Source organism: Citrus sinensis, chromosome 7 (genome assembly GCF_022201045.2).
Source record: "Citrus sinensis cultivar Valencia sweet orange chromosome 7, DVS_A1.0, whole genome shotgun sequence".
NCBI classification, from domain to species: Eukaryota; Viridiplantae; Streptophyta; class Magnoliopsida; order Sapindales; family Rutaceae; genus Citrus; species Citrus sinensis.
The window spans coordinates 24896312-24907262 of NC_068562.1; the positions used below are offsets into that span (position 1 = coordinate 24896312).

At 34.4% G+C, this 10951-nt stretch overlaps 2 protein-coding genes across 3 annotated transcripts; one reads left to right on the forward strand and one right to left on the reverse strand.

Moving 5' to 3' along the window:
- The first annotated feature begins 767 nt into the window (after positions 1-767).
- On the forward strand, positions 768-3329 carry LOC102616709 (G-type lectin S-receptor-like serine/threonine-protein kinase LECRK4). The gene has a single exon (XM_006464809.4). The coding sequence runs from the start codon at positions 813-815 to the stop codon at positions 3186-3188; it is 2376 nt and encodes a 791-aa protein (XP_006464872.1). The 5' UTR covers positions 768-812; the 3' UTR covers positions 3189-3329.
- On the reverse strand, positions 3263-8598 carry LOC102609031 (uncharacterized). Of its 2 annotated transcripts, XM_006464554.4 has the most exons (8): positions 8409-8598; positions 8061-8172; positions 7004-7498; positions 5949-6098; positions 5710-5811; positions 5402-5449; positions 4865-5301; positions 3263-4137 (listed from the first exon to the last, which is right to left on the reverse strand). In XM_006464554.4, the coding sequence occupies exons 2-8, from the start codon at positions 8164-8166 to the stop codon at positions 3514-3516; spliced, it is 1962 nt and encodes a 653-aa protein (XP_006464617.1). In that variant the 5' UTR covers positions 8167-8172; positions 8409-8598; the 3' UTR covers positions 3263-3513. The 2 variants fall into 2 exon arrangements, with proteins under 2 accessions (XP_006464617.1, XP_024954931.1); XM_025099163.2 differs by lacking the exons at positions 8061-8172; positions 8409-8598 and having other exon boundaries at positions 3411-4137; positions 7004-7968.
- Between the last annotated feature and the right edge of the window lie 2353 nt (positions 8599-10951).

Genomic DNA, 10951 nt, shown 5'->3' on the forward strand with positions numbered 1-10951 from the left:
TATGGTTTTCGACAGCAAAAATCCCCTTAAGAACGAGAGCTCATGGGAATTTAAAATGTTAGAATCGCATATTGAGCTTATTTTTTTAACAACGTTGGACACTCCGACATTGAAATTCTTTTCTAAACGGGCATAGAATGGACTCTTGTAAAGGAAAAAAAAAAAAAAAAAAGGTCGAATTACCCCCTTTTTGAAATGGTAATCTTCAAAATATTTTAAATTATTGTAAAATTTTAATTTACTCTATTTTTATTTAAAAAATAAAGAAAAAATCAGGGTGCAGTAATGAAATTTTTTTTTTTTTATCTTCTTTAAAAAAATAGAGATAAAATGAGGTTTATAATAATTTAAAAGTATTTTTAAGATAATAATTTTCTCGAGGGGTAATCTCTTACAATTTTACCTCTTGTTAAGAGAATTTTAAAATCAACACAGACTTGCGAGGCACCGCAGTGCAAGTCGTTCTTTGACTTATAAATTAGAGCAGGAATCACAGACCAAGACTTCACATAAGTCAATTTATACGCAACATTTTTCCGTGCATTCACAATTGGAAATTGAGTCAACTGATGAAGTTTTGTGTTTGAACACCACCGCTTTGTCAGACTTTCTTCACTAATGTATGGCCAAATGTCAACCCAAGCTTGTGTGTGAAGCATTGAATTGCAAGTGGTGATCAGAAGTTGCCAAGCAATTGCAAACTCGAGAGGAGAACAAGCTAAAGTTGAATTTTCTTTTTCATAAAAAACTTATAACATATACATGTGGCACTAATGAAATGAGAAAAAAAAAATATTAGTATTCCTGAGGAAATGAAGCTTTTTCTTCTGATCATTATAATATTCATCTATCTATTCTCCACATCACAGGCTCAATCCCCACGATCCAATTACAATATAGCCCCAGGCTCCACTCTTTACACAAACTCATCTCCAAATTTCTGGCCTTCTCCTTCTGGCCATTTTGCTTTCGGATTTTACACCAGTGGCAATGGCTTCAAGGTTGGAATATGGCTCGTTGACGGCAGCAACCGAACAAATAAAACAATTGTATGGACTGCTCGACGAGAAGACCCCGTGGTCTCATCTGGTGCGGCTCTGCAGTTCTCTGTAGATGGCAGCAGAGTCCTGCTTCGCAACTCCAATGGCGAAGTCCAGTCTATAGCTGAGCCTACTCAAAGCAGTGCTGTAGCTGCTTCAATGCTTGATTCGGGTAACTTCGTGTTGTACGACTCAAGCTCTCGGATTGTTTGGGCTAGTTTTGATCGACCAACTGACACCCTTTTGGTAGGCCAAAAGCTAGCTCAAAATACTGCTCTCCGTTCGAGTACATCTTTAACGAATCAATCTGTTGGAAACTTTGAACTTTGGATGGAACGATGGGGAAGTCTCACTGCATTCCCAAAGATAAGTATTCAAGTGACGAAATATGCTTATTGGTCGTCATTTACTGATTCAGCTGCTGGACAAAATGTAACATTGAATTTAGGCCGAGATGGGCGTTTATATCTTGAAAATTCAACTGGGTATACTGTAAAGAATTTAACTGAAGGGGGTCTTTCAGTTAATAGGACAAATTTGTATCGAGCTACTCTTGATGTTGATGGCATTTTCAGGCTTTATCAGAATCAAGTTGGGACTAATGGTGGCTTGAGCTCCAAGATTGTTTGGGCGGCGATCAACGAAGAAGATCGTTGTCAAGTGAAAGTAACTTGTGGGTTGAATAGCTATTGCAGCCTTCGTGGTTCCGGAACTGCTTGCCTGTGTCCTCCTGGATTCATTTACAATGATCAGCAACGGCCCCAGGACGGCTGCAAGTTAAACTTTTCCACTGGAGATGATTGCCTTGAAGATCAGGGTAGCAACAGTTACAACATTTCTCATCTAGAAAACATCTATTGGGAGCCTGATGAATATGATCTTATCAATCATATACCTCATGAAGAAACTTGTTCAAACGCATGTTTGGGTGATTGTAATTGTGTTGTGGCAAAGTACAAAGACCCAGTGTGCTATAAACACAAGCTTCCATTGGGATTCGGAATGAAAAATGACTCAAGCGGAATCAAATCTCTGGTCAAAGTTAGAATTGGCGGCTTCCCTAAAGGTGGTGACAGGATTGTCAACAAGAAAACTGGCAAGGACTTTGTAATTATTGGTGTTTTCCTGACTGCCTTTTCATTGATTGTTTTCTTATCAGCTCTCTATCTTTTCTATGCTCATCAGATATGGAGCTACAAGGTAACCTCAAGGGGAGCAAGCCCACCTGATGTAGTTGAAGAAATCAATATGAGGTCATTTAGCTATGAGCAGCTTGTTGTGGCTACCAAAAATTTCGAGGAGGAGATAGGCAGGGGAGGATCAGGGCGGGTCTATAAGGGCTCTATTAATGGTGGAAAAGAGGTTGCAGTGAAGAAGCTAATAAAGATGGTAGAAGAAGGTGAGAGTGAGTTTCGAAACGAAATTAAGATAATTGGAAGAACTCATCACAAGAACTTGGTTCAATTGGTAGGCTTTTGTACGGAAGGATCAAACAGGCTTCTTGTATACGAGTTCATGAAGAATGGTTCTCTGGCAAATCTTCTTTTTACATCCGAGCAACGCCCAAGTTGGAACGAAAGGAGAAGGATTGCGTTAGAGATTGCCAAAGGGATACATTACTTACATGATGAATGCGAAACAAGAATCATCCACTGTGACATCAAACCGCAGAACATTCTCATGGATGAGTCATGGACGGCCAAGATATCGGATTTTGGACTCTCGAAGCTGTTGAAGCCTGATCAAACGAGAACATACACAATTTTGCGAGGGACAAGAGGGTACACGGCTCCAGAATGGCACAGCAACAACAGTCCAATTACGGTGAAATCAGACGTGTATAGCTTTGGAGTTATGTTGCTTGAAATTGTTTGCTGTAGAAAGAACATGGATGAGACATTGAGAGACCAAGAAGTGGTTCTCATTGATTGGGCTTATCATTACTATGAAGCTGGTGAGGTTCAAAATTTGGTTATTGAAGAAGATCATGTAGACATGGAGGAATTGGAGAAGATGGTGAAGATTGGACTTTGGTGTGTGGAGACTGAGTTTAGTTTAAGGCCTACAATGAAGCAAGTGATTTTGATGATGGAAGGATTTGTTGCTACACCACCTCCTCCTTCACCATATTCTTCTATTAGAGGCTAATTATTTATGTTTTAGAAACTAAGTAATCAGTACACATCATCCGTTAATCTTTGTTGTAAGTAAATTTTGACGGCAGGAATAACAATCCCATAACTTATGAAAATCATCATCAGTTCATAGTTTTTTTTTACAGCAAAACAAATCCAATATATACTATTAATTTGCTCCTCCAAACCCACCCCCAAAAAAAAAAGTGGATAATATATAACCTTAACATTCTGTTTGTGTTGTGGTGATGTAACTTAAAATCTATGGCTACTTTAAAATGGAGGCTGGAATTGTAGGGGAACAAAAGAGACAGAGCAAATTACAAATCAGTGTAAGACTACTCCGTTTCAATTATCCACCATTTCTTTGGCTTGTTGAAGATCCCAGGTCCATAAGTTGAATAAAAAATCTCAACAAGCAGAGGAAATTGGAGCAGAGCAAAAAGGGTCACAGGAAGACTGGCAAGCAGAATAATTGGAAAAGACACCCATGCTATCCTCGCTTTAAGAATAATCACAAGGGTCACTCCAAAAGTTACCATCATTGTTGCTATTGAGAAGAAAAGTGATGAGAGACCAATTATCAGTTTCCTCGGCAACGATTTGAGAAAATCTTCTTCTCCGTACCTTGATGTAAGGATTCCCAAGAACATGAGCACTGAAGTGCAAGAAGAGAAGAGTGACATTGCATCAGCTACTATGAACACCATGAAGGAATTTCTGTGCAAATAGAGAGGGATGCCTGTGTATTCATCATAGCCACCGGGGACAGTGAATGCTGCTGAAAACATAATAGTGGCAATAAGTGCAGCCACAACTGTGCATGATTCTGCTGTCTCCTTCATCCATTTCTCCCCTTGTTCCACTAGTTTCTTGTGCTGATCACTGAATAAAGCCCGAGGAGTTTTGTAATGTAGATTTACCATTTCCTTGTACTTGGGTTGTACTATACTCTCCACTTCCTATAGAAATAATAAAAAAAAAGATAAAGTTAGTTATCTTTTTCATTTCTATTTTGGACAAAAATATCTACTAAGCAACCTCCTCTTAGTATATAGTGGCAGAATTAGGATTTTGGTTTGATGGCATTGTAACTATAGAAATCATAAATTTGAGTGGGCTATAATATAAAATTAGTAAAACTAAAAGTGTCAACAAATGTAAAGTGAGGATTGTAATTGAGAAACCATGGATCTAAATAGGATCAAATATAAAAGCTATATATATACAATCAATTTCTGGAACGGACACTTTTTTTTTTTATGCAGACACATTAATAAATCATGCGATTTAATGGAGTCATTTTAATTAACTATTAAATTGGATGATTTAATAGTGTGTTTGAAAAAAAAATCAGGATGCCTACACCGGAATATGATTATATATATATATATATATATAAGAGCGATTAAACGTAAAAAAACGTATAGAAATTGATAAAATTTCAGTTCATGCTCTCATTTTTTCCCCTAAAAGATATCATTCTTTTGACAATACTAAGATTAAGAATTAACTAGATAGTACCATATGCGCAGTGTGGCATTGTCACACACTATAATTTCAAAAATATAGTTCATTAGCTCATTAAAATGTCAGTCTCCCTTTGTAAAGAGTCTTTAGACTACTAATGTCGAGAGTCTTTCTTATATGTACTCTAAGAGCTAATGCTTAACATAGTGAAACACTTACCTTAAACCATTGTAGCTCCCGCTGCATTTGTAGTGCTGCACCAGAGACTCGATCAAGCTGAGAAGATGGTGCTAGAAATGCAGCTTGATGTAAAATATTGTTGTGGGCTTTGTCCCAATTAGTTGCCACTGAGTTCTTCTTGGCACCCATTGTGTAAATAAGGTTGAAAATTTTTTCTTGGCGTTGCAATGTCGCGTACGAAAATATGTGGCGGTTATAATCATCATAGCACCATATAATATCAGGGTAATGTTTCATTATCTCAGTGATGAACTCAACAATGCCATGCTTCACAGCTATGAATACCACTTTCTTTATACCCACTTTCTCAAATTGTGACTCCCCTTGTGTCGAGATTTCTCGACAGACGCAGCTTAGCAGTTCTTGGGTTTGCACATGTGCTAACTTTACTTCATATATGTGCTTGATTGCCGGAACTGTGAAAAAGATTGAGCAGTTCATTAATGTTAGGGATGTTCTCTAATAACTTTGAACTTCAAAGTAATAATTTGCTGTAAATGGAGTAAAGTCGCTTACCAAAAAGATTCAGGCTTTTCCAGACCATGTGGAGCAATTTAGTCATTGCTGCAATTATGAAACACAAATTAACTTATAATTCATAAATTTGGTGTGTTTTAGGGATTTGAATCCGAGTAAGATTGATTGTTATTAATAAAAATTTATATGTAATTAAAATCTTACACCTACCCACAATCTTATAAATACGCGTGACATAAAATTTTTCAAAATTCAGTACAGCTAATATCATGATACGAAATTTATTTTTAATTATTTTTGTAGAATATTTTTTTTTTTTTTTTTTTTTGTCTAGAAAGAAAATATACCTGGGGTAAAGAAATTCTTGTGCTCAGCTGGTCCCAGATGTGGCCTCTCGATGTCTCCATGACTAATGTTGTTGGATGCATACGCACTATGTATGTAAATAGCTTCAAGAAGCAATGGCTCATTTAGTGATGTTTCCTTATTTATAAAAAACTAAGCCAAAGTGTTTTCATTTAGGATTTTTTTTTAATAATGTATAGTTTAACTATCATGCAGTTAATTAATGACAAGAAGTACATACATGAGTAAATCCATTTTTTCCAAAATGCAAGCTGAGTTCCACTGGGGAATGCAGAGGGCTTTTGAGCCAACATATCTATGGCTGTGTCACCATCGTTATCTTGAGCATAAGCCAATTTTCTGTAGCGTTGCAGCAGATCCAGGGGAATATCTATTGTAACAAATAACTATAAGAAGAAATAAAACCAAAATATATAATCATAAATAAAGGCACCTTCCAAAGTCTCATGCTGTCTGGTAAGAACCTCTAACAACAGTTAAAAAAGTTTTAGTGATCCCAAAGGTAAACCCGTGTAGATTAAACCCAAAGAAGATAAGACTAAAAAAAAAAGCGAAAATATGTGCATTTGGTAATTACAAAACGTAAAACTAAACAAGTTAATTCTTTTTTTTTTGGACACTGATCTATGAGATTAGTTTACATTTAATCTAATTAAGTATTGTCCAGATTTTGTAAGAGAAAAAACTGCCTCCACTCAATTAAATATCTATTCCACTCACATATTGTAAGGGAAAAGACTGCCTCCACTCAATTATACAATTCAATTGAGGATGTAATTATCCCATAATACTTTTGTGAGAATGTCTACTCCACTCTTTAAAGGAGAAATTACACCCACAATAATTCAATTGAGGAAGGAATTATCCTATAATGCTTTTGTGGGAATGTCTACTCCACTCTTTAAATGATGAATTACTCCCACAATATTTTTGTGGGGATTGAAATTGCTGCCCTCACAAATTGTGAGGAAGACAACCATAACCACTTGGATAAAGGGCGAGTGGTACTAACAAGTTAACTCTAAGGGCACAAAGATAATAGAAATTATAAAAATAAGATTTGAGGGTTACTATAGTATAGTTCCCCAATTCTTCATCAAAATTCCTGATATCTCGATACCACTTCTAAGCTTTTCGTCACCGATCCCCAAGTCATGAAAGTTATTTGGAGGTTGTTAACGAAAGACTTAGAGGCATAGCTGAGAATTTTGAGTTTTTTATTTTTTTAGAGGAGCCATTGACCTAATACGATTACACAACAAAAGATTTTCTCACCAAAGATGTCATCAATGATGCAACTTGTGAGAAGCATAGCGCCATTTGTGCCTTTATCAGGATCAAGCTCTTCAATTGGAGTCTCCCGATAGAGATATCTAACCATATCATCATGGCCATAAAGAGATGCTATAACAACTGGGATATTGCCATGCTGATTAGGAATTGTTAGTAACTCTCGGTTCTTTCTCACCAAATACTCAGCAATCTTTGTGACTCCACCTGTGGCTGCAAAATTCAGTGCTGTGGCACCATTTTTGTTCTTGATCGCCAAGTCCTTTTCGTCTATCCGTTTCACCAGCTCTCCGACAACCTTCACGCGTCCGGCAAGAACAGCAATGTGAAGAGCTGTGTCTCCATCCGCAGAAAGGCTCGCGGTTAGTGCATCGGGATGAAGATCTAAGAAGCTTTTTGTAGTTTCCAAATCCCCACTGTCTACAGCTCTATATAGCGTCAGGTTGTGGATGTAATCAGTGTCCTTTGCTTCTACCAAAACTGTAAGGAGACATGAAATTGTTCCGATTATATATACTATTAATGGGATCTCAAGAAGATATGAAAGCAAATAAAAGAATGTAAGATTCTTTTTAGCATAGACATCAGCATGTATTAAAAAATCTGATTCGATAAAATTATCTATACCTGAGAAAATGAGAACTCTTAAGAGAATAAGGAAAATTATATTAATGTACCACATATAGTGGGATTCATATGCTCTGAAACATTTGTCCAATTAGCCTTTAAAATTTTTTTGGTTAGTCCTTAAGTGACATGTATAACACATAGAGCAAAATTTCCAACCAGAAGTTTCATGGATGAATTGCTAATTAATCTTAGTTTCTAACCACCTCCGTTGCTTGGTAAGTGGTTTTCAATCAGTTTTTTATTTGCTAGTTAGCCTTTACCTGAATTCGAATCCTATGGGAGATTAAAAAAAAAAATACCCTTTATCTTTGAAAAAGAGAAAAAAAAATAAATAAAACATAATCTTAAGTTCTATCCAAAAAAATTTCAAATGTTTTTGGCAAATAAATGCAGCAAGGATAGATAGATTTACCTTGGTCATCGCCAGAGGTTTCTCGTGATCCTGGTGGCAGTTCTTGTGGTAGATTTGCTAGCCAGACATTAAGGTCAAATTCGCTTGAAGCATTCGGCTCAGACATTGTTTTCTTATGAGAAACAACATAAAAGTTTCTCAGTAATAATTGTGAATACAAATATATGTTATGTACTAACAAAAGAGGAAATATAACAAGAAGCTGGCATTTTTCTAGTGTTCTTTTATTTAAAGAAGGTAAATATGAGAACCTCTAGGAGGGGGCCAAAAAAAAAAAAATTATAAGTGAAGCAAGAAATATCTGCTGAAGAAACCAGAAGGCAAATTAACAAAAGCAATTAAACTTACATATAATTAAGTTCCCAGATGCTTGGGGCAACTTTGGGCTGTATCTTATGTGAGCCAAAATATTGAGAGTGATTTTGGAGGGTTCACCTACCAATTTCAAGCACTACTATTTAAATAAAACTTTGACAAAAGGGTGAAAATTAAATTACATCCAAAACGACATTGTTTGGTGGTGTTTTTTTTTTTTAAATTTAATTTTAAAACACACACTCAAAATGACATTGTTTTCGGTGTATTTTTCTCACTCTTTTTGTTGGGAAATTAGATAAATGGACGAAAATTATCGGTCCAAAAATATGGTGGGGGGGGGGGGGAGAAGAAGAAAAAGTAAAAGGAGATTGATGATCTTTAAGATTAGTCGGAAAATGTTATTGAATAGTGGAAAAGATCAGTGTGTTATCATTTTCTCTTTTTTTTTTTTTCTTTTTTTTAACTTTATCGTGATATGGCATCTGATTTTAAACTCTATGCAATGCGTAAAGCTTAAATGAACGCAACAAAAAGATAGTTCTTCTAATTTTCTTTTTCTCTCCTCAAGCAATGTGAAGCTCAAGGAAGCACACTTTACTGCCAACGGAGGATCGAATAACACAATCAGAAATCACGGGTTAGTTCTTGCTGATGACTAAAGATGTTACTTTTTTTTTTTTCCTTGTATTGATTATTCTCTTTACAGCTATGAAATGAGCAAGGGTGGAGTTTATTTTCTTGTGAAGAATGTTTAAAGTCCAAAGAGAAGTCACTCTACTTTTTTCCTTTTTTCATTATAATTTGTCAAAATGTGCTCTCTCAATACTTGAATGGCAGGCCAATTAAATGACATTTTACTTTACTCTTCATGTACATGAAATTCTTTAGACTGAGCACAATCTCAAAGAATCATAAATGCTCCAACTGCATACGCAGACGGTAACAAGTTAGCCGAGGGGGAGGCAGTCGCGGACCCAGAAAAATGATTTATCGGAAAATTAAATTACATAAAAACAAGACTTGAAAATTAAAATTTTATGGGTTAACGACTTAATAGATTTTATTTTGATATGTTTAATGGTGGTTATGTTAAATAATAGTAAAATCACTTATATGAGTTACCGTAGACTTTTATATTTTAATTAAAATGTGAGCTTTTATATCTTAAAGTTAAAGTTTAAATTTTATGAATTTATGAGTTTATAAAATTATTTTTATAAATTTAACAGGATTACTTTAATAAATTTAATGAGAGTTAATTAATAACTTAAATAATTTTTCTTAATTTTTTAAAAGTATTTTCTATGACAGAAACTTGAGCCCTCATTGATCATGAGATGGATTCGCCTTTGAGAGAAAGTAAGACTCTGAAAGTACTTAAGAGAGTTTTTGTATTAGGGTTGGTAATGGGACGAGATTTGTCATTCTCAGTCCTGTCTCGTATGTGCAAATGAGATTAAAAAAAAAACCTCCATTCCCTTCCCTTTATTTTTTTAGGACAAAAATTTGTCTTGGTCATGTCCCATTAAATATTTCGTCCCACCCCATTATCATGAATAGTTCCAATGTAAATAAATAAATTCAGACTTTTTTCTTTTAAAGATCATCATAATTCGATACAGCAAAAATCATGAATAAATATAAAGTAGAATAATTAAATAATAGTTTTATTTTAACTACATGTATGTTCGAATATAATTTTATGCTAACATTTTAAAATTATCTATTTGCTTCCATTGCACATTAATACTAAGACTTACGCTTCAAAGATTTTAGATTTGAACAACAGCCAACTTCAGCCATATTAAGATATCCAATAATTCAATAATACAATAATAAACTAAACTAACAGAGTTGGCAATGTGGTGGGATGAGATGTGATATGCTAATCCCAGTCTTGTCTCGTTTATGAAAGTGGGATAAAAAAAAAATCTCAATCGCATCCCAAATGCGGGATCCCATCATAATAAAAAAAAATTGTCATCTCTACTTTGTATTAGAGAAAATAACCACTACTTTATGATGTTAGTATTCACACTTTTCTTTTTATTAATAGAAGTATTCAAAATAAAAGAAATAAGTATTAACACCCGGTAATATAATGAAGGGAAAAAACTCTTTTTATCCCTAAAGTTTGAAGTAATAGCTCATTTTATCCTTACTATTTAAATAGTAGTCCATTTAATCGTTGCTTTTTAAATAATAGCCTAAAACACCCTTCTATAAATTTATCATTAGTATACTATATAATTCATTGAGGGAAAAATATGATTTTTCAATTAAAGATATACAAGCCATTTTAAAATAAAATTGTAAAAAATAATTAAATAATATTTGATTTTTTGCATAAATTTAAAATTTAAGAATAACTTAATAAATAAATAATAATAACACTGAATAATATATATAATATATAACTAGGACAAAAAGAAACATAGATTTCAGAGGCATTAGATTTTTTTTTTTTATCTTTTAGCTTGTTTGGTCAAGATAAATAATTAAATAAATAATCAATCAGTACCATTATTTTATCAAAAGTAAACACAGCCTCTTTCATTTACTTAAAAAGAAAC

Excerpts from the sequence above, each read along its gene's own strand:
- LOC102616709 (XM_006464809.4), top strand. The coding sequence starts at position 813 with ATGAAGCTTTTTCTTCTGATCATTATAATATTCATCTATCTATTCTCC.
- LOC102609031 (XM_025099163.2), bottom strand. The coding sequence starts at position 7,700 with ATGTGGTACATTAATATAATTTTCCTTATTCTCTTAAGAGTTCTCATT. Across the intron at positions 6,099-7,003 it reads CATCATTGATGACATCTTTG|ATATTCCCCTGGATCTGCTG; the intron begins GTGAGAAAATCT and ends TTGTTACAATAG. Across the intron at positions 5,302-5,401 it reads GAAAAGCCTGAATCTTTTTG|TTCCGGCAATCAAGCACATA; the intron begins GTAAGCGACTTT and ends TCTTTTTCACAG.